The sequence below is a fragment of the Equus przewalskii genome, chromosome 1, assembly GCF_037783145.1.
Source record: "Equus przewalskii isolate Varuska chromosome 1, EquPr2, whole genome shotgun sequence".
NCBI lineage: Eukaryota > Metazoa > Chordata > Mammalia > Perissodactyla > Equidae > Equus > Equus przewalskii.
The window spans coordinates 92,022,818-92,050,098 of record NC_091831.1 but is presented as its reverse complement, the minus strand read 5'-3'; the positions used below and the strand labels follow the sequence as shown (position 1 = coordinate 92,050,098).

The 27,281-nt window shown below is 45.7% G+C and overlaps 1 protein-coding gene and 1 long non-coding RNA gene across 2 annotated transcripts; one reads left to right on the top strand and one right to left on the bottom strand.

Annotated features, from left to right (window-relative positions):
• Positions 1-14,460: 14,460 nt before the first annotated feature.
• LOC103546235 (uncharacterized) lies at positions 14,461-19,147 on the bottom strand. The gene is made up of 4 exons (XR_543640.2): positions 18,956-19,147; positions 16,030-16,204; positions 15,801-15,871; positions 14,461-15,442 (listed from the first exon to the last, which is right to left on the bottom strand). It is a non-coding gene; the product is annotated as an uncharacterized lncRNA (long non-coding RNA).
• RAMAC (RNA guanine-7 methyltransferase activating subunit) lies at positions 19,126-25,175 on the top strand. The gene is made up of 4 exons (XM_008512688.2): positions 19,126-19,255; positions 19,808-19,856; positions 23,101-23,279; positions 23,983-25,175. Exons 3-4 carry the CDS (start codon positions 23,110-23,112, stop codon positions 24,167-24,169), a joined length of 357 nt encoding a protein of 118 aa, XP_008510910.1. The 5' UTR covers positions 19,126-19,255; positions 19,808-19,856; positions 23,101-23,109; the 3' UTR covers positions 24,170-25,175.
• The last annotated feature ends 2,106 nt before the right edge of the window (positions 25,176-27,281 follow it).

The following is a 27,281-nucleotide window of genomic DNA, read 5'->3' as shown; positions in this document are numbered from 1 at the left end:
AAGATTTCGGTCAGCAGCAAACCACATATATGACAGTGGTCCCATAAGATTAGTACCATCTGGCTTAGGTGTATGGAGGGCTGTAGCAACAACATTTGTGTAAGTGCACCCTATGATGTCCGCACAACGAAACTGCCTAACGACACATTTCTCAGAACACATGCCCGTTGTTAGGAAATGCATGACTGGACGCTCACATTGTTATGCAACCATCACCACTATCCCTCTCCAGACCTTTTTGTTATCCCTAATCTGGACGAGTTTTTCAATGCCTAGAAAGTATGGACATGTTCAACTTACTTTTTTCCCTAGCTCTGTGCATAGTATGTGCTCCATAAATAATCTTGGCTAATTAGAGCAGGGAAGAGGTTCAGTAGAAAAGGCACCAAATGGGCACCCACAGCCCACCAGGCCGCCTCTTCTAAGATTACTTCTCATTAGAACAAGAAGGGGAAGGCTGACCCAAGAAAAGGGAGAAAACAAATATACACGTACTCTAGCTGGGGCCCCACATCAGGCTACGAGCTGGCCTTGACTACAGTCTAGGAGTCTGAGGCCCCTGAAGAAGGCCCCTGTCATTTCTTCTGAGAGGACATGAGACCCTCATGGAGTCCCAAGTCGGGCCAAGAAAAAAACAGACAGGGAACAAAAGGACTTGGAGGAATGGACTGAGCCCATTGCCACAAAGACACCTTGAACAACCACAGCAGTGTTTCCCAAACTTGCCTCATCGTATTGATCACTCAGGACGTTTATTAAACAGACCAGTTCAGTACTTCTGGGGTGGAGTACGGGAATCCACATGTTTAATAAGTGCCTGGAGTGATTCTTACGAAAGGCAAATTTGGGAAAGAATAAACTAGCCCGTTCCATCAGCAAGGTGGGGCAAACCTAGCCTCCTGGGGCTGTGCAGACAGAGGCTCCCGGCCAGACTGACTTCATGCTCCCAGTGTTAGCGCCACAAACACACGTTCTTTTACACGCCACACAAGAGAGAGAGACCAAAATAAAAACTGGAACGCCAGGCTTATGACAAGGAATGGGTTTATTGAAAGGCAGCCAGATGAAGAGATGGGGGTTCGTGAGAACTCAGATCCACTTCCCGGAAGGAAAAAAGGCAGGGGTTTTTATTTGAGGTTTTAGGTAGGGAGGGGGAGCCTGTGGCCTTGCTGGTGGCGCTTTCCCACCAGCCTGTGTTTGGCCTTGTGAGGGTGCTTACAGCAGGGGGATGGTGAGATGAGGGAACCCGCAGGTGGGTGTCCTTGGCTGTCAGCCTCCCTGGTGGACGGTGGATTCTGGCACCAGGAAGGCAAGGAGTTGGGACCTGGGAAGCTTCAGCTTCCTGATATTCTCTGCACATCAGTTTCTCAGTGATAAACTGCAAAGGAGCAGTAATTAGCCAACACTTCAGTGTGAGCCCAGCATGAGGCCACCTGGGCTCTAACGATTTGTAACTTCTATTTGCCCTGTGGAGCTCAGGGATAGGAAGGTTTTAAAACCCAATATTTACATAGGAATCTAACTTGAAGAAGCGGGGAAAAGGGACGGTGCTTTTGGTTTTAGTCCCACATATGCTGGGTTCAATGTTGGGGAACCAATATCAGGGCCGGCATCACTGGGAGCTAGTCAGACCCTTGGGCTGCTTTCTGGAACCCTCCCAGGCCTAGTGGGCCCCGAGACTCCTGTGGGCCTGCTGCCTCTGCACATTTGGCCCCTCTTCCTTCAACATCCTTCACGCAGGGCCCATGTACACACAGCCTCTTACTTCTGCCTCTACTGCTGAAGGCCTTGGATGATCCCAAGTCCTGGCAGCCCTGTCCCCTGGCTCGGTCCCCTGGCTGAGGGATGACAGTGAGGTGCAGTCCTAATTTAGAACAAAAGAGCTAGGTATTCGTTGGCCAGGTATTAATTAGGGAATGACTATAGATGTCTGGTGACATCATCTTCTACCTTTAGATCCAGCTGGGTCATTGTATGGAAACAAGTCAGGAAGTTTGTATCTATCAAATCTGAGGACACTGTTTACAGAGGGAGACACTGGATACCAGCTCTGAAATTTCACCTTGGGGCCCTTCTGGCACAAGCCTGCCGAGTGGAGCTGGGAAGCTCATTCACATTCAGGTTGCTCCAGGCCTTCCACCGCCCCCCTGTGCCTACAGACAGCGCAACCACCCCAGAGTACAATGGGTCAGGGGGTGATGGCAAGACAGGCTAGACATTCAGCAGTCTTTTAATAAAGCCAGTTAGGCTTTTTAAATTAAAATGCAATTTTTTTAAAAGATTGGCCCTGAGCTAACATCTGTTGCCAATCTTTTTTTTTTTCTCCTTCTTCTTCTTCTCCCCAAAGCAGCAGTACATAGTTGTATATTCCAGTTGTAGGTCCTTCTGGTTGTGTTACATGGGACGCTGCCTCAGCGTGGCCCGATGAGTGGTGCCATGTCCACACTCAGCATCAGAACTGGCAAAACCTGGGCTGCTGAAGTGGAGTGCATGAACTTAACCACTTGGCCATGGGGCTGGCCCCACTAAAGGCAATTTCTGAAATAGCTCCTTATTTATCTTTACTCCAGAAAGTTTACATAAAGCAGTGTTTCCATGGAATGTCAACAGGTGTTATGTAGCAGGGAAAGGTTCCATACTCCACAGGTTTGGGAAATAGTGGGCTAAACGAAGTGAAATAGGTTTCTTTACTGGTCTGTTTTTTTTTTTTTTTAGGAAACTTTAATATGTCCATTAGACTTAAGAAACTTTAAGAAATGAGTACAATGTACTGTATTTTCTAAATTAAAAGAATTTGTTAACAAAGCCTTAAGTAGTTTTTCAGAGCACACATTTTGGAAATGCTGAAATAAAGGATACTGTTACCCAGAGCCTGCTCGAACTATAAGAAACAAGCAGTTGCTCTTGTGATTGCTCACAGGGGAATGTCGCCTCCCTCTGAGGTAGGTTCCCTTCGCAGGGTCATGAGGTAGAGCAGAGCGGTTCAGTGAGCGGCTGTCTGGAGTCTCGCCTGGGCTCCCCCACTTGTTAGCCTCAGGCATGTTATCTCACTTCCCTGTGCCTCAGGTTCCCCATCTGTAAAATGGGCAACACTGGTACCGCCTCTTGAAGGCTGTGGTGAGGGTTAGATAAAGCACACATTGAGCTATTATTATTAAGCAACAGAGGCATCTCTGGAAGGAGGGTGGGTCCTCCAGCCCACCTCTGGGCTTGATTTTCCATTAGACAACCAGCAGTCACTTAGAGGGTATAGCACACTTGGCACTGGGAGTAGAGCAGAATCGAGGGACGAATGAAAGGAGTAAGAATAAACTGAAGAGAGCCATTGTGCCAAAGCTCAGAGCATCTGGGAGGCAATACGGAGGTACAGGCAGGGCGATGGGCACAGGATGAAGAGAAGCGGGCATTAAAAGGTGGAGAAAGAGGGAAATAAAAGAATCAGGTCAACCTTGTAGCAGGTTATATAGAAATACGTACTTATGCGGGTCAGTAAATGCATTATAAACACAAAAAAGGGAAAACAGGTAGAGGAGGAAACGAAAAGAGTCAAAACCTCACAATTTCTCTTAAGACAGCATTACCTGTAACCTGTGATGCCCTTGAGAACCCCATCACTGCCTGAATCTCTGTGATATTTGTCTGGACAATGTGGAAAAGTGAATTCTACTAAGAAGCCTCCAGAGGGTGAAGGATGTATGAAACAAAGATGCAGAAAAGAGAAGATACTAAAAGCCCAGAGAGAGTGGAGAGGTTCTTGCTGGTGAGCTCCGGGGCTAACCTGGGGCCTCTCAAATTAGGATTGCAATCAACTCACCGGCACTTCATGACTGACATCTACTGCCACACACCAGTGTGGGCCACAGCAGGCAAAGGACTTCCTCAGAGACTCTTCAGGGAACATCTGAGTAGAAATGGAACTTTAATAGCATCTTGTCCAACTTTAGTCATCTTCGGATAAGGAACTTTAACTTCCTTAAGATCTCATTATGTCTAAGGATGAACTCAACAGGTCAATTCTGGGAAACGTAGTTTGATCTCTTAAAACCACAACGCAACAAGTCAACTCTAAGAAGGAGATTCGTGAGGCAATCTGGGAAACTGGAAGACTGTTCTTGATGACATTAAGAAACAAGTTTTTTTAGGGATGATAATGTGTTGTAAACAAGTTTTCAAAAAAAAGAGTCCTTAGCTTTTTAGAGATGCACAGTGAAATATCCACAGTTTGCTTGAAAATAATGCAGCAGGAGTAGGGGACCCGTAGATCAGGGTATCAACAGAGTTAGGCTGGGTGTGAGCTGCTCATTGTTGAAGCCGGCTGGTAGGTAACTGGAGTTCATGATACTGTTCTGTTTGTGTGAAGTTTGGGATTTTCCATTAAAAACTCCATGAAGCATACACATCTCATTGCACAGACAAGCCATCTAATGTAAATCTCTAAGTATAATAAGCATTTTATTCATTCATTCAAAAAAATACATATATATTAAATTATGGTAAAACTCACATAACATAAAATTCGCTATTTTAACTATTTTAAAGTGTACAATTCATGCGGCTGGCCCCGTGGCCGAGTGGTTAAGTTCGCGTGCTCCACTGGAGGCGGCCCAGTGTTTCGTTGGTTCGAATCCTGGGCGCGGACATGGCACTGCTCATCAGACCACGCTGAGGCGGCATCCCACATGCCACAACTAGAAGGACCCACAAGGAAGAATATACAACTATGTACCGGGGGGGGCTTTGGGGAGAAAAAACGAAAAAATAAATAAATAAAAGAAAAATCTTTAAAGTGTACAATTCAGTGACGTTTTGTACATTCACAATAAAAATATTCTGGAATTGGATAGTGGTGATGGTACACATCTGTGGCCAATCTTTGTTTTTTTTTCCTCCCCCAAGCCCCAGCACATAGCTGTATATTCTAGTTGTAAGTCATTCCAGTTCTTCTATGTGGGATGCCGCCACAACATGGCCTGATGAGTAGGGTGTAGGTCCATGCCCAAGATCCAAAACAATGAACCCCAGGCTGCCGAAGCACAGTGCTCGAACTAAACCACTTGGCCATGGGGTCGGCCCCCTAAATTTTATTTATCTTTTTATCACTAAAGTATCCAACATGGTTTAAAATTCAAAAGGCACAAAAGGGTTTGGAGCGACGTTTCCCTCCCATCTCTCTTCCCCCAGCACACAGGCCTTTCAGAGGCATCTGGTTTCTTACGACATATCCTTCTAGATGGGAAAAATTCCTTTCCTCCTGCTTCACTCCAACAGCAGCATTCTATACACACTGTTCCGCACTTGGCCTTTCTGCACTTATCTTGGGGTTCCCTCTATAACAGAACAGAAGGAGCTCCCTCCCTCTCTTTACAGCTGCATAGTATTCCATTATTTCAGACTGCCTCCCACACTATGGTAAGTGCTTTGTGGTTACAGAATGAATAAAATATGGTCTTTCTCCCAGGCAGCTCAGCGTCTAAAAAGTACTTTCTTTTGAGAAGGGGAGAAAAAAAGACAAACTAAACGCTTCAGCTTCAAGGTGGATCAGAATCTCAGCTGTCTTCGCAGTTGAGCCCTTGGAAGAGAAAAGAGAGATCTCCAACGAAGGTTCTGAGAAATCCTGGGAGACGAGCTGGGCGTCACCAGCAAAGGTGACAGCAACTGTTGCGTCTCTTCCACATTCCTCTCTAAGACGGAAATGATCACATCACTTGTTTCCTCTCTTCCTTCTTTTCAGATTAGAAAAGGAATTCTCATTGGGAAATTTAGAAAGTGCATGGAGGAGCAGAAATTATCTATTTTAATAGTAGCTGTGTGTAAGAATTTATAATAGCTGCTAAAAACTGCATTGCATTGATACACAATAACTTCCTAAATTACCTGCCCCTTCACTTCTGCATTTTAGAGCTCCAGGAAGCAAAGCCACGACAGATGTTTATTTTAAGGAGACAGAGAGAAATCTAAGTACATACATCAAATGAGACAGGGTAAGACAGTTGGAACCAGATACGTATATTTGAAAATTAGCTCTACAAAACTGAAACCGTACTAATGAATAATCTTAGGGAGGATGCTGGGTGAGAAAGAGAAGAATAGCAACTGACAGTTAAGACTCAGAGATTCCAACAACTACAGGATAATAAAAATAAAAATTAAAAACTCTGCAAATTAAAGAGAGGAGGACTCACTTCAGTAGAGTGGAACCTCTGTGCCCTCGGTAACCACAGAAGCTGCCTTCTGTGCGGGAGCATCTGCTGAACTGAGCTGAACAGGCTGTGAGATGAAGAGGGAGCTGGGACCTCTGCCAGGGAGCAGTAGAGGATTCACGTGCAGAATACTGAGGCCTGCACACGGTCAGGGCCGTACACCGTGACTGGGGGCAAAGGATCCAGCGTACAGTTGTAGCTGAAGCCACAGGAATGGATACGGTTCACATGAGGAGCAGGGAGAATGGAGAGAGGTGACAGCTAGAGTCCTGAAGAGCAGTGTCATGGCAGCCAAGAATGCTGAGCAAGACCTCCTCAACCTCAGACCAGAAATTCTTCTTGCCTGAGGCAGGGGGAGGACAGAGCTGTCAGGAGGGTTGGGGATTTTCAGGTGTCTCCAGATCAGCAGAGGACTTGAGAGGGCCCAAGAGAAGGGGAGGCCTGTTTGGGTGCCTGAGAAGAGGTCCCTAGGACCAAGGATCTTATCATCAGGGCTCTGACAAATGGACAGGACTCTTCCTTCCCTAACAATAATAATTTTCTCTGAAAACAGGCCTAATAATGCACCTTCCATTAGCATCAAGGCTAAATTGGACTCCGCTGACTCATAAGTCTTTTTATGCCTTCAGTTCTGATCCTTGCTTCCCTTACAGCTCGGGAAATGACAGCACTATTCTCTCTCCTGAAGAATCTATTTCAGGGATGGGCGGTGGACGGTCCAGAGTTGTGAGTGCTATTATTACCTGTGGCCCAGCAGAATCCTTTAGAGCATTCACTTCAAATGTAAAGGAAAAGAGAAAACCCAAAAGGAAGCAGAGCGAGATCTTCTAGATAAACCCTCTGAGATGAATTTTCTTTATAATCAAGTCATCTGCATGGAAAAAAAAAAGTCAAACGAGTGGCCACTTCATAAATCTTGCCATGTAGTGTTTGCATAGCTCCTTGTGGCTCAGAAACAGAATTGACTAAGCTAATATGTGGGGTAAAATTATCCAATTCCTGTTTGACCAAAAATGGCTAATGATAAACAAGTTTCATCCCTGGCAGAATGCAATTCAGTTCGGCAAATGTTTATTAAGCACGAACTGTGTTCTAGGGAGGCAGAGGTGGAAAGCCAAAGTCCACGGCCCCGGGTGTAACCCCAGAAAAGGGCGCCCTGGATGACCCATGGGCAGGAAACAGTTCGTTCAAGTGGAAGGTGTATTTCTCATCGGAAATTAATAAACTGGCGTCTGGTTTACCGAGAGACCAGTATGTGCCCTTGGTTATATAAGCTTGGTTAGCATAAGCCAATCCTTGATAACGACAACTCTGATTTCTGGATGTTTTCAGCTGAAGCCTGGGTGCTGGATCATGCCACAGGTGCAGGTAATTAAAATCATTTTGGGAGCATAGGGGAAGCTCACATGCTCCTTCCTGCTGTCTCAACTTTCCACAGGGCGCTAGGGCATGGCTCCTGTTTCTAACACCGTGACTCCTGTCCTCCTTCTCTGAAAAATTCTGAACCAGGTGAGGGAAGAAGTGGTGGTCAGAGGCAGGAGAAGGCGGGGTGGGGGTGTGCAGAGAAAGAGGCAGTGAGAGAGACAGACACACACACAGAGGGAGATGGACAGAGGCTGCTGGGGATGCAGAACCAGCAAGGGTATCATTTCTTAACGTTGAATGCTTTTCAAATAAATTTCAGTAATTGTGGCACTGAGGGCCCCTAGCCTGGATGGCTAGCCAGCCTTATTCTGACATTTTGCTTTATTATTATTATTATTATTATTATTTTGCTGAGGAAGATTCACTCCCAGCTAACATTTGTGCCAATCTTCCTCTATTTTGTATGTGGGTCGCCACCACAGCATGGCCGCTGATGAGTGGTGTGGGTCTGTGCCTGGGAACCAAACCTGGGCCACTGAAGGGGAACGTGCTGAACTTAACCACCATGCCATGGGGCTAGCCCAACATTTCTCTTTAGATGAACTCTTACTGTGGACATTTTATTTAAAAATTCAAATAGATTTTAAAGGATTCCTAGAAGTAAGATACTATGGCTCTTGCTATCAATCTCTGACTCTGCTAAAGTCAGTCCAGGTCTGGACCAGTGCCTCCAAACCCTCTCTCCACTGTGAGAGATGGGGTGGGACACGGGGTGGGGTGTGGGGGGGAACTAGCTCTTTCTGTCACAGCCATTACTAACATCATGATTGTCATCTTCCCAAGGATATCAGGAGGCCAACTACTCAAAGTTAGATGTTTGGACCCTAAGATTTTAATTACTAAATCCTGCTCTTAACATTTTCTGTGTTCTGTGGCCAGTTATCCTGGGGTTTCACTGAAGTGCCTGCCATATATTCAAGCAGATCCAGAGCTGCTTTTCTTTCTTTCTTTTCTTTTCCTTTTTTCCCTTTTCTACGTGCTTTGGACCTGGTGGCATCTCACTTTGTGTGGGCTCTCAGGAGACATCAGAGTCTGGGGACACCTCCATGTGACACAGAAGAGGCAGACACCAGGGAGCCACCCCCCCGGTGCCCCCTTCAGATCCCTTGCACTGCTTGTCTCCTGCCTCAGGGATAAACCGAACTGAAAGTAACTGTGACCCAAGTCCCAGCTGTCACTGGCACCCCGAGACTCCCAGGTCTGGCTCGAGCAGCATCTAAACGGAAGCAAATGGATCTTGGTTCAATGAATGCCACAGAACACCTGTCTTTGAATCTCCCACGACAGAGGGCTATCTTGACTAGCCTGCCGTACAACTCGTCTCTCTCAAATGACAGCTCAGATATGCTGTTCTTCACGTTCCTTGGTACCCCTTCGATGGGAAGGAGAGAGTCGAGTTCAAACCTCCCTTCCTGTTTGCTTGTGTAACCTTGGGCAAGTTACCTATCATCTCTAAGCCTTGTTTGTAAAAGAAGAACATCCACCTAGGTGGGTTATTGTGAGGACAAAATGAGATAATATAGATGTGATGCTTTGCCCAGTGCCTGGCATGTAGTAAATGGTCAATAAACAGTAGTGGTAGTAGTGTTCACATTCTGACAGCTGTTTTCACAGGACGATTGCAAAACATTTGCATCAGAACCTCTCCCTATTCAAATCAGCCAAGCCAGCGTCCTACTGTAGTCTGGAAAACGGTGAGGAAGGAGAAGGGGGACTAACACTTGTTAATCCTCATCATCTGGTGATAGAAGATAATCATCATTCTAAACTCACTTGAGAAATGAGGAAACTGAGCCTCTAACTTGCCTACAGTCCCTCAGGTTGGTCGGCATCTAAAGCCAACGCCCTTCCCACCTAAAAACGCCCAAGATCTCCGTCAGCAAAAGCCCTCTGCCCACCTGCGGGAGGGGCAGGCTCCCACCCACCACAGGGAAGACAGCCAACTCCGTCTAACTAGAACAGCTGAAATCGAAGAGGGACACGCACCTCCCCAAGTGAGCTGGGATCACAGCTCGTGTTCCAGATACGACAGGGATGACCTTACACAGGGGGTCCCGGAGGGCTCTTGGGAGAGGGGAGCAGCAAACGCCCTGTGAGCTGGCCTGAAGGGAAATGGAGCAGCCTTGGAGGCTCTCTCTAGAGAGTACTCAGCGGAAGAATTACCAGTCTCCGTCCTCCACACCCAAAAATCCAGATTCCTCACACGGTCTTAATTCTGGCAATCCATGCAATTTGTTTCCCCTGGTTGACTGCAGGCTGCTCCGATATTTTCCTCTCTGAAGTCTCTCTATACTTAGGCAGCCAGTTGGAATGACCTTTTCCTGGGCTCCATCAGGTCACCGTGCACTAGTTTATATAATGCATATGCTACATCACAACTCTCTTCCACCTGACTCTTCAAATAGGCCTTAAGACGTGCGCTCCACACTTTCTGAATTCTCTCCACTGCCCCCACAGTAAGCCTAGAAACATACTGGATCTTGATAAATGCTTGTGGAGTGAAAAAATAAGTAAGGTCACAAATCTTAGGAGAGTCTTTAGATAAGGGTTTTGTCTAGAGTTCTATCTACACAGAAACAAAATATTAAATAAACGACAAAATTTTGTGTTTAGTTTACAAAAATGAGCGAATGAAAGTGAAATGCTAAAGGAAAAAAATTAATTTTCACTGCAGAGAGATAATGTGCTTCCAGCTCATTTCCAGCCAGTGGGGGCTGAGTCATGGGGAGGCTGTCAACCACCTTTCTGAGAAGCTCTCGAGGCACATGTGTCATTGGAGGGAACAGATGGGACCTACCATCAGATGAAGGGGGCGCCTGTGACTACTGGCATGCACTGTTTTGCCAATGTTCCCCCTCCTTTTGGAGGATTCACCTTCATTCTCACCCACTTCCTTAAATGTTTACCTTTATATTTGCCAACTGTTTGATTTGGTGTTTCAACTGTTCTGACCATCTGCTGGGAGAAAACTTCTGGATTATGTCACAGTTTTGGGAACAACTCATACAGTTTTGGAGTTGGAGGACAACTTAGAAATCAGCAAGTCTGACTCCTTCGTTCCTCTGTGCACAACGCTTCTTCAAGGCTGTGCGTCAGCCCCAGTGCTAGGTGCTGGGGACGCAGAGACAGCACACATGGTGCCCCGACTCCTGGCACTTCCACCCTAGCAGGGAGGATGGCCATGAAAACAGACGGATTCAATAAAGTGATGCGGTGCCACGATGAAGCGGTGTCCAGGGAACGCATGTGCTGTGCACAGGAGGTGGGCTGAATCTTTATATATGGTTGAGCGTTTACTGAGTCGGGAGGAAGTAAGTGGGCAAAGATTAGTCAAATATAAAACTGGAGGGGCTGGCCCCGTGGCCAAGTGGTTAAGTTTGCGTGCTCCGCTGCAGGTGGCCCAAGGTTTCGTAGGTTCGAATCCTGGGCGCGGACATGGCACTGCTCATCAGGCCACGCTGAGGCAGCGTCCCACATGCCACAACTAGAAGGACCCACAACTAAGAATATACAACTCTGTACCGGGGAGCTTTGGGGAGAAAAAAGGAAAAAAATTAAAAAATCTTAAAAAACAAATAAAAAATAAATAAATAAAACTGGAGAGGAAGGTAGGGGCCAGACCAATAAACATTTACGGAGCACCAACTATGTGTCAGGTTGCCAGACTCTAGGCTAATTGCTAAAGAGGTGAAAGGCACAGCCTTACTCTCAAGAATTTTATAATTTAGGTGGATATAAACAAATCACAGTACATTGTGATAAATATGTTGACTACATAGGTTAAAGATATAAAGGAAGAAATAATCAGTTCTGCTTGGAGATGGGGACAAAGTGGGGTTGTATTACAGAAGGCCACCCAAAGATGACGTAATAGGCTAAGGTTTTCCAGGTGGACCAGAGTGGGGAGGTCACTGCACACAAAAGGAACAGCACCTGTACAGCACGGCATGGAGTCTTCCAGGAACTTGAGACAGTTGGATACGTCTGTGCATTCAGTTCACTTAAAGAGAGGAGATGTAGCTGAACAGATAGCAGAGAACAAAATCTTAACAGGCTGTAATGCCATGCTAAGGAGCTTAGAGTGTATTCCAGAAGCAATTAGGGACCACTGAGAGGTGGATAGATGAAAGGATAGATATAATTAGCTTTGTGCTTCAGAAAGAATCTTCTCTGAGCTGGCTGGTAGATACATAAGGATTGGTTATATTATTATCAATTCTTATCTGTATATTTCATAATAATAAAAGATGAAAACTACTAGCAGGGGAGAGAAGGGTCTGGAGGGGAGCAAAGCTGGACACAGGGACCAGTTAGAGGCTGTCACCATGGTCTGTACGAGAAGGGATGAGAGTCAGAACTCAAAGAGGGGCAGAAGGAAAGACAAGGAGTGGACAAACAGAGAGATGGTCAGGAGCTGAAGTCCACAGGACTCGGGGAGGGACTGGATGTGTGGGATGAGCGAGAGGGAGGAGTCCAGGATGACGGCCAGGTTTCTGGTGTGGGTAACTGGGAGGAAGCTTTCTCTGAAAACGGAGAGAGAGGTAGATGAGCAGGTTCAGGAAGAAAGATGAACTCACATTTAGACATGTGATGGAGACGCCTCTTGGACATCCAGATAGAAACTTCTAGTAGGCAGAAGTATTTATGAGTCTAGAGCTCAGCTATGATGGATGGCTGGAGGTCTCCACTGTTGAGTCATCAGCACAGAGCCAGAAGCTGAAGCCATAAAGGAGACCGAGGCTGCACAGGCAACACAAGGAGAGGACAAACGGGGCCACAGGGACACCAACACTTAGGGACAAGCAGGGGAACGAGTCAGCCAAGGAGAGAGACAGAGAGAAGAAACAGCAACCCAGGGCAGAGGACGATCGTGGGAAACTTGGAAACAAAGTGAGAAGAAGGCTTAAGGGAGGAAGGAGATGAAAGCGTCAGTGCTGCACGGATATTAAAGAAACTGAAGATTTTAGACAGATGTCATTGAACTTGGCCCTAGGTCAACCCTATCCTAGCGAACCTTGCCAGAGCGATTTCAGGGGCGTGCCTGGGGCAGAAGCCCGACTGCAGTGAGTAGAGACGGGAGAGCAGTGTCCTACTGCGGGTAGGAAAGGACACCGCGATATTCAGAGGAGGACACAGCACTGAGGGCAGGTATCAGCTCTGTTTTGAGACCAGAGAAACTTGAGCAAGTTGACATGGCTGGGGGGGGAGGGGGCAGAGCTAGTGACAGGGCGAGCTGAAAACGGAGAAGAGAGAAGGAACACCTGCAGGAGCAACGTGCAGAAGGGCATGGGGCGCAATGACCAAAGACACAGCAGGAGCAGGAGACAGAGAGACAAAAGGTGAAAGGGGCAGGAAGAGGTGCAACCATAGGCACGGGACTGGGGAGCCAAGGGCATGCATGCTGGAGCCTCAATTTTACCTGCCACCTAAGAAACAAAGTGAGAAAACTAAGGCCCAGGGAGGTGAAGACTTGCATGACACCCACAGGGAGTAAGATTTTAACTCAAGTTTCTTGACTCTGTGCCTGGTGCTCTTTCTATTCCCTATGTTACACTCACTTATACTGAAGATACTTGCATTAGTTGAACACATTTTAAAATGGGGCTTCTTGTGCCTTTCTTTTGAAAGATTACAAGGCAAGGCTGGCTTCACACAAGGGCAGAACAGGCCCCCTGTCACCAAGGACAGTAAGCTTGCCAAGGCCGTGGACTGAGACTCAGAAGACGCGCCTTCTTAAAATGGGCAAGACAGCAGAAGCTCACCCTCAGAGAAGGAGGCTTACTCACACCACTTGTGAGTGCTTAGAAAATGCTCATAACACTCAAACTGTGATTATCACTTCAATGAAAAAAATTCTGGAAACTACCTGGAGGAGAGAACATGGTAGCAAGGGGCAAGGGGTGGCTGAGAGGGAACTCTGGACAACCGCTTGGTCTCTGTGTACATTTCCAAGGTCTCTTCTAAGTGTAACACACATATCTGATGAAGAGGTAGGTAGGACCAAGATGCTGAAGTAAATGACCAGAGCTAGCCAACGGAGCATCCAGAGACACTGGCCATAGAAAATGAAGGGAGGATACCAAAGGTTAGAGGCATCATTGGCCTTGGATGGGCCCTGTTAAATGGAATAGAAACAGGCAGATATTGTACAACTTCATCCCAAACCACTTCCACTTAAACATAGTCTGTGCCATTATTCACACAACAAACATTAAGAAAAAGGTGAGAAAACACCTTTGTATCACAGTCACAGATTTTAGAACTGGAAAAGATTTCAGTCCAACCCCTTAAGCCCAATTCACAGCTTTTTCTTCCCCAAGATTGCTCATCTTTCCTTCTTCTGTGATTTCCTCAATGATATTGATCAGCTTCTATGGTAGAGCAGTGAACAAACTTGCAACCAGCACTGGCTTGCTTCCTGAACTCTCCTGAGAAAGGTTCCTACACAAAGGGCTCCTTCCGTGGCAGGATGACGCCAAGGTGGAGAAGTGGATTGAGGTTTCGTAATATCTCATCAAAACAATTCCATGCAATTAAAGCTACAGGAGTACAGACGTGAATCTAAACCAATGCCTCATATAGCTTGAAATATCTTCTCAGAGAATAAACACCGAATTAACATATAATAGCTCTAATTATCATTAGCATTTACATAGCGTCTTTCCTCACTTGAGCCTAAAGCACTTTATATGTGTAATAACTAATTCTTGCAACAACCTCACGAAGCAGGAAAGAAGCAAGGACTATTATTCCCATTTTGCAGAAGATAAAATCAGGGCAGGGGAATGTGATGAGAAGTGCCCAGATCAGAAAAAGTGAGTGGAAGGCTGTCATCTTTCAATTCTTGTTTGGGAACTTATTTATTGAGATCCATCCATGTGCTTGGCTCTGTGGAAGATGGTCAGTGTGTTTGTGGATGGGGTGGGGTGCGAGGGTGAGAAAGGGAGGGTGGTTTGAACAACACGATAGGAGGACAGGAACATTTGGGAGTCTGTAATTCCAACTCCAGCCACAGGCACAGAAGTTCAGTTTTGCCACTGGGCACAGTCTAGGAACTACAAACTCAGCGACGCCTGTCTTGTCCCAGATATGACACAGATATTCACCTACTCACTTATGAAGGAAATGGACATTAAAAATAAACCGAGTATTCAATTTATACATTCCTGACAGGAGGAGAAAGGGTGAGCGGCTCTGCCTTATAAGGAAATGAGCTGAGATGAAAACTATACACTCACACATTCCCTGACAATGCTATCCAAAGCAGCAGCCCGTTGCCCTCTGTCCCCTTGACTTAATTCTTTTTTTTTTTTTTAACAGATTGGCACCTGAGCTATCAACTGTTGCCAATCTTCTTTTTTTTTCCTGTTTTTTCTCCCCAAATCCCTCCAGTACACAGTTGCGTATTTTAGTTGTGGGTCCTTCTAGTTGTGGCATGTGGGACGCCACCTCAGCATGGCTTGATGAGCGGTGCCATGTCCGCACCCAGGATTCGAACCTGTGAAAACCTGGGCCGCTGAAGCAGAGTGAACAAACTTAACTACTCGGCCCTGCGGCCAGCCCCTAATTATTCTTCATAGCCTTATTTGTATTCAGTGTTTTTATTGTCTATCTCCTCCACTAGAATGTAAGCTCCAGGAGGGCAGGCCTTTTATCCTTACTGATGTTTTCAGGGCCTACAACAGTGCCTGACATCTAATAGGTACGCAAAAAATGTCTGTTAAACCAAAGAAGAACGCCTGAAGGTTATAGTTCCAGTTTTGCCACTGGTCAATTCTGTGACCTTGGAGAAGTCATTTCGTCTCCTGGGGCGTTACCTTTAAAAAAAAAAAAAAAAAAGCATTCAACCAGAAAATCCTTTTCAATGCTTCCATGTTGTGATTTTATGTATTCAATGAACCATAATACAAGGCAAAACATGGTAAGTGGTACACTAGAGTGTAGTGGGTAACGGTCCCATTTCCTGTCTGTCCAGCATCTTCAGAATACCTTTCTTCTGTTTAGAGAATTTGCTATCTTATGAGTCCTGGCTCTTTAAGGAGGAAACCAGAAGCTCACTCACCCAGCCTTCCTAAATTTTGCTAGGGACCAGCCATAGCACTCGGGTTATGCCCATGACATGCACCTTCAAGAGTTTTTTTTTTTTAAAGGTGAGCAATGTGAGGAAACAGGTACCATGTGGAGCTCAGTCTTGGGGAGGTTGCAGGGGCAGAGCTCCGCCTTCCAGGGCTCACAGCAACCACGTCCTGGAAGAGACGGGGCAGTGCCGCTGCAGCCGAGCGGTTTAATGTGGCTCAAGATTTGTGGAGCAGGGAATGCAAAGGAGAGAACAGTGTTTCAATGAGGAAAAGCAAGGCTTTTTGACGTATCACAGATTTAATCCAAATCCTGCCCTGCCACTTACCGGCTACACCCTCGAATAAATTATATAATCTCCTGAGCCTCAGTTTCATCATCTTTAAAATGGTCATCATCCAAAGCCACTCAGGGCTTCTGACAGCAGGGCTCTTTCAATGTCAGGATTCCCCAGGGACTTCCGCTGGTATGTTTTGCCTCCAGATCACCAGGTAAAGGTGAGGCTTAAAATGACGGGTAAAATTAGGTTAATTTACAAAATTGCTAGAAGATAAAACACTGAGATTTAACACTAATAACAGAGCCACTCAAATCAACTAACAAAAGGCAATCTTTTCCATGAATATCAACAGGCCCAAGGACATTATTACATCTAGCAGAATATATTAATTGATGCTATAACAATGACTTTTAGTTGCCAAGCAAAGACTAAATTATGGCTCATATACTCTGGTTATGGCAGAGAAATCAGTACTACATTTTATGCACATTTCCATCAAAAGTGGTTCCAATAAAAACATTTTGGTGCTTAAAGACTAAGTGTCAGTTATCTGGAAAATTCCCTGTCATGGAACAGATTATTTCCTAGTGATGCCAGAAAGTGAGATAAAATAACTGACATCAGAATATGAGAAGACATTATGGGCATAAATAGTTTCACTTGAAAATTGGCTGGAACACTTAGAACTTTTCACAGAAACTCTCAGAAGCCTAGGAGCTCCTGAGTGCCATTTATTAATTTAAAGAAAAGAGATATACTCTTTTCTGTGTAAGTCCTCCTTGCCTAGAACTAACGCCAAAATAAAATCATAAGGAACAAGGCAGCCGACCTTTAACGACCCTCCTTTTCCCAAATATCCTCCCTGACTCCTGATACCAGGTGAAGAAGCATTTTTCTGAGCTTTTCAAATGTTACATTGCTACCCATGTATTTATTCTAATCTCCTCTTCAAGTTTATATTTCCTGTTCCTGCCTCCTAAATATGGGTATTTCCTGAGGCGTAGGCCTTGGCCTTCTGCTCTTCTCTATAAATACTTTCTCCTTTGGAAAGATCACATACACTGATTATTTCAACGGTTGTTTCTTCATGGATGACTCACATATTTACATATTTAGGCACAGCCTCTCTTTCCTCAGCTTTAGTCCTGTATTCCTAACAACCCCTAAAAATCTTCTTTTGGATATTTCACTGCCATCTCAAATTCTACAAATCTTTTTGAGCTCAGAGCTCATTTTTGCTTTAAAACCAACTCACCCTATGGCTATCCCTTTTCAGTCCCAATTTCCCAGGCTTAAAGAATTGGAGTCTCCTCTGATTCCTCCTAATCCTTTTCTCCCATCATCCACGCAGTTACTAAGGATAGTACTATTCACCTATTGCAACCTTGGTCTTTCCACTCTCATCTTGACTACCCAACATCAAGACTATCCTATATCGCCATCCATACCGTCCTACATACTTTTGCTAGGTTAATGTTTCTAAAACATGGCTTGGGACATTCGTAGTTCCATCATTCATTCCACACTTACTGAGTGCTTACTTTATACAAAGCACACTGTCACCCACTCCAGAATGCAGAAATGAATCAGATAAAGGTCTGTTTGTAGTCTAGTAGGGGGAAGACTTTACATAAATAATTTTAGTTCAAAATTAGAAAGCAGTAATAACTGAATAAATACACGAAGAATGGTTCAGAAAGTATGATGGACATTCAGTAGAAAGAAAAATTATTTCTAGATGGAGATGTCACTTCGTTTGGCTTTAAAGAATGGGAAGAATATAGGGGCCGGCCCAGTGGCGCAGCAGTTAAGTGTGCACCTTCCACTTCGGTGGCCGGGGTTCGCCAGTTCGGATCCTGGGTGTGGACATGGCACTGTTTGGAAAGCCACACTGTGGTAGGTGTCCCACGTACAAAGTAGAGGAAGATGGGTATGGATGTTAGCTCAGGGCCAGTCTGCGTCAGCAAAATGAGGAGGATTGGTGGTGGATGTTAGCTCAGGGCTAATCTTCCTCAAAAAAAAAAGGGGGAAGAATTGAAAAGATGAGGAGGGAAGGGTATTCCAAGCAGAAAGAGACAGGAACAATCTTTAGAAAGGTAATGCATAGTTCATGCACAAAGTGCCTCACATGGTCTGGTTTGCCACGGACAAAGGGAGAACGAAAGGGGGATGGCAGAAAACTAAGTCAGAGTTTTGAATACAAGTTAATAAACTTGGCCTTTAATCTACAGACAACAGGAAGCCAGCGAAGATTTTCGATCACAGCTGTGCTTGAAAATGACTAAACCTACAGCACTTCTATGTAAGCTGGGCGAGTGGTGGAGTGATGCTAGAGGAAGGGCATCAAAGAGAAAGGTACTGCATTTCCACTGTTCAGGGAATGATAATGAGAAATTTGATTGGGGGAGGCAAGAGTAAGGAGAGAGGATGGACGCCAAAATTAATGCAGAGGTAATGGGGGCAGAACTTGTCAAGTGACGGGAGCAAGTAAAAGAAATAAATGGCATTAAATACAGACATCGATGTTTCCAGGCTGGAAAGTGGCGGTAATATCAACAAAAAGAGGGCAGAGTGTGGAAAGCAATTTGGGAGGGCGGGGACAGGTGATGTTTGGCATATTCAGCGTTTATACACCTGCAGAACATCCAAGAAGAAACAGCCAAGACTCCTGGAGGTAGCCGGGCCCAAAGGCGTAAGCTGGAGCAGACGGCGGGTGTGTTCCGGCACAGACACACACACAGCGCACTACGGCGACCTCACCGCCGAGGTTCGTCCGCGCAGGAGTGCAAGGTGCAGCGCGACGGGTCATCCCTGAGCGGCGGAAGTCATCCACGCGCGCCGGCTCTTGCGGGCCGCGCTCTCCTCGCGCTGCAGAGACCTGGGGGCACGCGGCCGGGAGCGGCCTTTCCCTCCCTGCTTTGCCTATTTCCAGAACTTCCGTCCCGACCCGTCCCCGGCTCCCGAAGGGGCTTACTATAGGGCGCGGTCCATTCCCGCCCAGTCACCAGGCAGGCTGAAAGCGCAGGGAGGGCCTCGTCGCCCGCAGCCCGCCACGTGACCACTCCTGCCGAGCTTCGCGCGTCGCACTAGCGGTCGAAGCACTGGGCCAAAGCCACAAGGCGAGCCTTAGACCTCGCGAGAGTTGACAGGTCCGCCTCCGCCTTTTCCGGCCGGAAGCGGAAGTCAGGTGGCCGTCGGCTCCTGGCGGAAGTGAGTCGGTTACCGGGAGCGCCGGAGTGGAGCGCGGGGTGTAGGGCCGCCTGGTGGGCCGCAGGTGGGTGTGTTTCTTGCCTGTTTGGCCGGCGGAGTCCGGCCCGCGCCGGAGCGACGCAGCCCTTGGCCTGCGAGTCGCCCGCTGTGGGCGGCGCGGAGGAGGGGCCGGAGGGCCGCGCGGCGTGGGGAGGGGCGCTTCCGGTCTGGGCTCCTGGGCGAGCCGGGCGCCGCTACCCCTCGCGGCCTGTCTCTTGCCTGCTGGGGCGGAGGGGCCGGGGACGGGAGCGGAGCTGTCGCCGCCTCTGGGCGGTGTGCGAGGACTGACGTGAACGGCAGGGCCTCCTCTCGGCGGAGCGGCGCCGGCCTAGTCCGCGCGAGAGCGGCTGCTGGGGCCGAGGCCCGGAGGACTGGCCTTGGAGCATCTTCTGGCCCTTCGCTGGCTCCTCGAGCTCGGGCTCCTCTCTGCAGTGGGCGTTGGAAGTCTGCAGGGCACTGTTACTCCAGCCCCTTCGTTGACGGAGGCCCTAATGGCCGCCCCCCAACCCGCACCCCTTTTCAGGGTTTCCTTCGAGGGAGCCAAGTTGTTTTTGTTTTTCTTTTTCCCCTCCCACAGATCGAAACAGCCTGAACGTTAAACGGTGCAGCTGCCTCAAATCCCTGAGGTAAGTAAAGCTTGGGTCCGTTAAAATTCTGTTTAAATTTTCTTCTCCTGAGTGATGATGAAGATGGTCTGGAGGGGGTCGTAGGGGAACGTGAAAATAGGGTGGCGCGTTCGCCTTGCCCTGGGACTTTTACTGCCCGTCTGGTTAGATGTGGGTCATCTTTCTAGTGGTTTCTGTGATTCCTACAGAAATCCAGGCACGAGTTTAATTAGCTGGATTTATTTTGAATCATACCTTGGATTTAAGAATGTGGCGTCAGTTTGCCGATCCCAGACGCGTTGAAAGTCTGGTATTTAGTGAGGCGCGCGCTCTAGAGAGCAGCAGCCTAAAAGGGAAGACGTCTATGTGCTGCTTCTTGCATCCAAACAGTAATCTTGGTTTAATTTTGTTGGGATGAGGGCACTATTATAAATGTTAAAATATTTGTATTTGTTTTGCGGGATTTGGAGAAAAGACAAACTAAGGGAGAAGCTGTCTTCCAACATCACCTCTCTTTGTCAGAAACTTATGACTATAAACTGAAGTAATACAGGAAGAAAAATAATTTCAGGATGTCCGATAAGAGGGAGAGATTTGATTTTAAAGTTTTAGCGCGATATCACATATGCCCCAAACCATAAAACGGCTTTCAGGAGTCTTGGGGCAAAGAGCAGGAAGATGGGGTTTGGGTTAGGAGAGGCAGGGGATGCGAATACTGACCAGAACTTGGTCAAGGAAGACTGGGAAGTGGGGGCTACCCACGGAATACTCCACGGCTGGCTTCTAGGTCTTGGGTGAAGATGAAAAGATGTCAGCTCCCTCCTGGGCGCCGCGGCCCCACTGTGGGTAGCCGTGCCGAGGCTGGTCACCTGCCACCGGTATTTGCTGTGGTTTCTCGAGGATTAGGCCTTCTGCAGCCTAAGCCAAATCTTTTCCGAGAGGTGGAGGGCCCTGAGAATGTGGGTGAACAAGTACTGTTTGAGTGAATCCATAGATGGCCTGGAAAACCCAGCTGATACAGATTTCAGTTTTTAGAGCCATTAGACAATATCTACAGTATTTATTTTTCCTTTGTCACAGTTTCTGGAATAAGAATACGTTGGATACCAGTGTAGTAGTTACCCTAGACTGTTGTAGCTGTGTATTTAAATACCTTTCTAGGGGCTGGCCCCATGGTTAAGTGGTTAAGTTCGCACACTCCTCTGCGGCAGCCCAGGGTTTCGCCGGTTCGGATCCTGGGTGCGGACATGGCACTGCTCATCAGGCCACACTGAGGCGGCGTCCCACATGCCACAACCAGAATGACCCACAACTAAAAATACACAACTATGTACTGGGGGGCTTTGGGGAGAAAAAGGAAAAAATAAAAGAATAAAAATAAAAACTTTTAAATACCTTTCTATTGTCATGTCTCTTCCGTATTTTCATTCGTTCTCTTTTTTGTTCGCTCCTTTTTTCTTTTCCTATAAACACCCTTAGGTATTTTCTCCTGGGAAAAATTAGAGATAATCTTCTAGTAACTCCTTAGGTACTGCCCTGTCTTTTTTCTCCTGTTCAGCCATGCTTCTTGAAAACTTAGTTTATAAGCAGTGTAGATTTCTACTTCTTTACTTTCCAGTTGCTTCTCAATTAATTGCTGTCCTGCTTCAAATCCCTACCACTCTAAAAGAGTCACCTCTTAATGGCTAAATCCAATTAATTTTCTCTTCTTGGTTGTTTCTACCACTGTACCATTCAACACTGACAGCCATTCAGTCTTTATTCTCTTGCCTTCTATGATAATCTCTGCTGCTTATCTATCTGTGTGTTCTCTTCTTATCCCTTCATCTTCAACTTTTTTTGTGTGTGAAGAAGATTCGCCCTGAGCTAACATCCATTGCCAATCCTCCTCTTCTTTTTCCTTAAGGAAGATTAGCCCTGAGCTAACATCTGTGCCAATGTTCCTCTCTTTTTTGTACACGGGATGCCTCCACATCATGGTTGATGAGCGGAGTAGAACTGCACCCAGGATCCAAACCCGTGAACCCGGGACCCCAAAGTGGAGTGCCGGGAACTTCACAACTCAGCCACTGGCCGGCCCCTTCAACTTCTTTATATTTTGATATTCTCCAGGATTCTGTTTCTTTTTTTCTGGCGCTTAGGTAACATCTTGCCAAGCTTCCTCTTTTTTTTTTTTTTACCCTCCCAAAGCCCCAGTACATAGTTGTATATCCTAGTTGTAGGTCATTCTGGTTCTTCTGTGTGGGACACCACAGCACAGCTTGACGAAAGGTGTGTGGTCTGTGCCCAGGATCCGAACCGGAGAACCCTGGGCTGCCGAAGCAGAGCGTGCGAACTTAACCTCTCGGCCATGGGGCCGGCCCCCCAGATTCTGTTTCTTGCTACTCTTCTTATTGCATAGTCTTCCTGAGGAATCTCATCCATTCTCACGGCATTCACCACCAACAGAATTGCTGCTGTCTCCCATATTTGTCTTCAGCCTAGTTTTCAGTCCCAAACACTAGTTAACTGATTCTCCATGTGAATGTACATACCATAGCTGACTTCAAACTGTGTGTGTGTCCTCGCCCACCCTTCTTCCTGTAGTTCTTATGGCACCATAGCCTGTCCAGTCATGTGGCCAGAAGCCTGGGAGTTTTCCTTTAGCCCCCTGCCCCCAGCGTCTAGTTAGTGGTTAGTTCCTCCTGGAATTCTTTTAAAATTGTTCTCAGAATCACTGCCTCAGATGAAGCCCTCAGCATGTCACCTACGTTATTGCAGTAATCTGCTTTTAGTCTAATCTCACTTACCTATTTTCTCCGCTGTTGGAAGGTGATCCTTCTAAATAGTAAATTTGCTCTGGAGACCTCTCTGCTTAAACCACCTACGACAACCCATCTCCTACCAGAAAAAGTGCAAAGTTGTTTGCATTGGACACAAAGTTTGTCAGTTTGACCCCTGCCTGCTTTTCCAGCTTCATTTCCTGATGTTCACTGCTCCTCCCTTCGTATTTACACCGTGCCCGTCTCTCCTGCTAGACTGAGCACTCTCTAGGTGCAGGGTCCATGATGTAGTGTTTATCTTTGTATCCGGCTCCTAGTTAGCACAAAGCCTATATGACAGAAATCAAGAAGTACTAAATTGAATGTCTAAAATCTGTCTTAAATTTAAAAGTACACACAGACTTTTATGGATGCCCTGCCTGTTCGCTTCTTGGTTTTTCACCGTCTGATAAGATAGTGCTCTTTTTTTAAAAAAAATTCTAATAGATATTAAAAACTGTAAGAATTTCAGAATGACTGACACTTCTGAAGCTGTTCCAAGTTTTGAAGAGATGTTTGCCAGTAGATTCACAGAAGATGACAAAGAGTACCAGGAGTACCTGAAACGCCCTCCTGAGTCCCCTCCAATTGTTGAGGAATGGAACAGCAGAGCTGGTGGGAGCCACAGGAATCGAGGCAACCGGTACGTATCTCTCCAGAGGGAGACATGCAGCTGGCTAGGCTGGGAGAGTGTGGCCCTCGTCACCAGCCCACAGGCCAGTGAGGCGGGGCCAGTGCTCTCCTCAGTGGGTGTGCTTGGTGCCTGGAACAGTGCCTGCCGAGTACGCAGCTCCTGAATATTTGCTTTAATATTTTGTCAGCACCATATATTTTTTCCTTGCTGTTCAGTTGTGTGTTTTAATGTTTTTTAAAAAATATTCTTTCTGTGGACTGTTTCATTTTCTTTGGAAACATACTTTCAAAACCCAGAGTCTTCTACAAAACTTTGTGTTAAATTCCATAAAGAAGGTATTGTTTCTGGTTTCACTTTAGAAAGAAGTTTATACAATGGAGGTTACTTCTATTTAATAATTCAAAATAGAAAGAATAAATTACTGCTTTTGTACAACTGAACAGATCTCAGTTTGCTTCCAAACTGTCCTGTCGTTTTGGTTTTGGTGTTGCAGTCTGCCTCCTCCTCTGTAAGTGTATCTGGTATCATACTGGGAGAATGACTTAAATACTAGGAAAGTTTTGAATAACTGGTGCTGTAACATTCTGTAGAGAAAAACATTTATTACTCTCTTGTTTACTGAGTATTCAATTGAGAAATAAAATGCACTGAGGTAGATTTGTCATCTGTTTTTTTTAAAGAGAAATATAAAAATCTTTTTGTTTTGTTGTAGGTTGCAAGATAACAGACAGTTTAGAGGTAGGGATGGCAGACGGGGGTGGCCAAGTGACAATCGATCCAATCAGTGGCATGGACGATCCTGGGGTAACAATTACCCACAGCACAGACAAGAACCGTATTACCCCCACCAGTATGGACACTGTGGTTATAACCAGCGGCCTCCGTACGGCTACTACTAATAGGAGTGTCAGCAGCTTGCAGTACAGCCACTTACTATGTTAACGTGACGCCGGTGCGCGCGTGTGTTCTGTTGGCCATAGTTTTACAGCTTCATTTCAGAGAGTGGATTATTAATTTTTTGGAACTTGAGACTTTAAAAAAAAATTAGATCTTACTAGAGAGATGTGATAGTTGCCCAGAATAAATACTCCCCTAAAAAGGTTGTGGCTTATATCACTTGACCTCTACCTCAGATTATTTGTTTCATGACTTGTTTGACCTCCAGGAGTTCTGTTTTACACAGAAATAAAAACTTTAAAATAGAAAATGCTTGCTTTTACTTTGTAAGATAAGGAAGTATCCATATACTCGAATGTGCTCATTCCTAAAATCTTAGGTTGGTATGGTCGACTCCTGAATGCACAACTGTGCTTACTTGTAATGTACATAACATCAGCAGGCGGAGGGTGGAACAATTATGGTGTATTTCTTTGGGCTGTTTTTGTTATGTGATGCTGGTGCTGTGTACTTACTTACTGTATAGGTCTGAGTCAGCCCCACGACCCTTTGGTCTCTTTTTAGAGGGACATCAAGAGTGAAGCCGTAAAATGAGGAAGGAGTCGCTCTCAGCTTCAGTGTCTTGGTCTAGTGCTGGGTCGGATTAGGGCACGCAGTCATTTTGTACAAACTCTAAGGCTTTTTGCCAACTTAGAAACGTAGCAGGTCAAAATCCATATGTTATACAAAAGTTTAACTGTAATGTTTCCCTTTTCCTTTTCAATCGTGTAAATGATGCTGCATTTTGACTCTGCTTATTCTTATGGTATTTAATGTGGGTTGATTTCACAATGTTCTGTTCACTTCCATATGTGCACCTTTGCTGCTTCCTATTCTGTAAATACAGTAATGCTGTAACTTCCTTTCAGAGTGATCATTATATTTCAGATCATTTTAATGGCCATTACAGTGGTTTTATTCAAATAAAATACTTGTAAGATTATTCAAATAAAATACTTGTAAGATTAAGCAATTTCTCTGTCAAGTTTTGGCAATTAGCCCATTCATTAATGTGGGGAGATGAGCTTTTTGATTTCTATTACTCTGTCCTTCATATCTGTTGAAAATGGTTCATTTGGTTTAAGAGTAATATTAAAAGTACAAGTTTCATCATAAGGCAAGGGAATTAAAAGGCAGCTTCCTAAATCTGCCTTCTCTCTTAGCATTCCCACCTAGGCCGTTGAGGTTGACTTCTCCATGTTCTGGATCCAGCTCTCCCCTCCACCCCCACTTCCTGAAGAGCCATCCTTTCAGGTAACTATTTTATTGTAAAGGATCTAATTAATAAACTAGGTAGTCACACTGAGAAGTAAATAGAATTTAAACAATAAGATAAGGGTTTTCCCTGTACCCCTCTAATTACGTCAATAGGCAGTAAGCCAGTGCTGTTACATAAAGGTAGGTCTTGATGCTACTAATACTTAGCCTAGAGAACTAAGAATGGCCTGACTGCACCCCAAGATCTTCTCTGAAAGCAGATGGATTATTAAAAATAGCTTTCAATTGATAAAACACAGGCACTGACCAGTTGGGAGTAGCTGACTGGAGCGTTAGAACAGGATCCTGGGGGCCCTCTGCTCTGTCAGCTCTTGGCACTAATTAAGGAGATCTGTGGGTCCACGGAGTAGGGTTGGAGTGAAGGGTGCATCTCAGGAACCTCAGAAGAAAGATTATTTTCCCACAGTATTTAACTATTTTAACACTGATACTCAGGCTACATGTACCCTACTGTATCAGCCTTGCTTGAAAATATGGTAAGAGTTCTTTTATCATGAGTTATTTCTGCGTTCTGCATGAGTAATCTGTGTGGTGGTGGTTTTTCTTTCCCTTTTTTTTAAACAGCAGTCACCATCAGACTGCCTCTGTATGTGTAAAACCAGGAGGAAGGGGCCGGCCCGGTGACACAGTGGTTAGGTTCGCACGTTCTGCTTCTCGGCGGTCCGGGTTCGCCAGTTCAGATCCCAGGTGTGGACATGGCACTGCTTGGCAAAAGCCATGCTGTGGCAGGCATCCCACATATAAAGTAGAGGAAGGTGGGCATGGATGTTAGCTCAGGGCCAGTCCTCAGCAAAAAGAGGAGGATTGGCAGTAGTTAGCTCAGGGCTAATCTTCCTCAAAAAAAAAAAACCAGGAGGAAATAAAACACATGGTTTCTGCTTCATGTGGGAGAGACAGAAAGCAACATCAAAAAAACTTAAGGGTAATTTAAGAGTGAGAAGAAAGAATTAAAATAGTGTCAAATGGAATTAATCTCAAATAGTCTGTTGTGATACTATATAGCATTAAGCATAAGGAGTCCTGGTGTCCAGTCCTGTGCTTGCAAGGTATGTGACCCTGGAAAATCACTTAGACTCTGAGCTTTTTTGCTCACCTGTAAAAATGGGGATAATACCCACCCTGCTGTTCTTACAGGATTGCCATAAAGATAAATGACCAACTTACCAGAGCTTGAGAGTAGAAACTAGAGCTTGTGACCATTAACCCCTCAGTGGCCCATAAGTGGTGCTGTATAAACATTTTTTGAATCAGTGGGAAAGAGTATTTGGTAAGTTGCAGAACATACTGTTGGTGTAAAGGATGCAGGGTGACTGAGATGAGGTAGGGCAGGAGACTCGGAATTAAAGATTTGTGATTCTTATGTGAATTAGTACATGAATTAGCAAAAGGAGAAATTAAATCCTTCAGAAAATAACAAACACTTTAGATACGGAAGAAAGTTTCTGTGAAAGCTGAGCTAAAATAAGTAGCCTTTGCTGTTTGGAAATTGGCACTGCCGTTAAGATGTTGAATGTTGATTATGGAACACATCAGATGAATGTCCTTTTGAGACCAGCTTCCTGGGGACTTGAGATACAGAACTTGTTTTCTTTGTTCCCTGAGTGTGAGGAGGATTTGAGGTTATCCAAAATGTGATAACCATGGATCACTGGTCTCAGAAGTTTCTGGGTTCTTGAAATCATACGGGAAAAAGACGTCCGGTGAGATTTCTAGCAAGGCTTTGGTTTCCAGAGCTGCGTTCCTTATAAGACAGTGCTCAACAGACAGGATGCCATTTTCCCTTTCTACTTTATTTGC

Excerpts from the sequence above, each read along its gene's own strand:
- RAMAC (XM_008512688.2), top strand. The coding sequence starts at position 23,110 with ATGACTGACACTTCTGAAGCTGTTCCAAGTTTTGAAGAGATGTTTGCC. Across the intron at positions 23,280-23,982 it reads CACAGGAATCGAGGCAACCG|GTTGCAAGATAACAGACAGT; the intron begins GTACGTATCTCT and ends GTTTTGTTGTAG.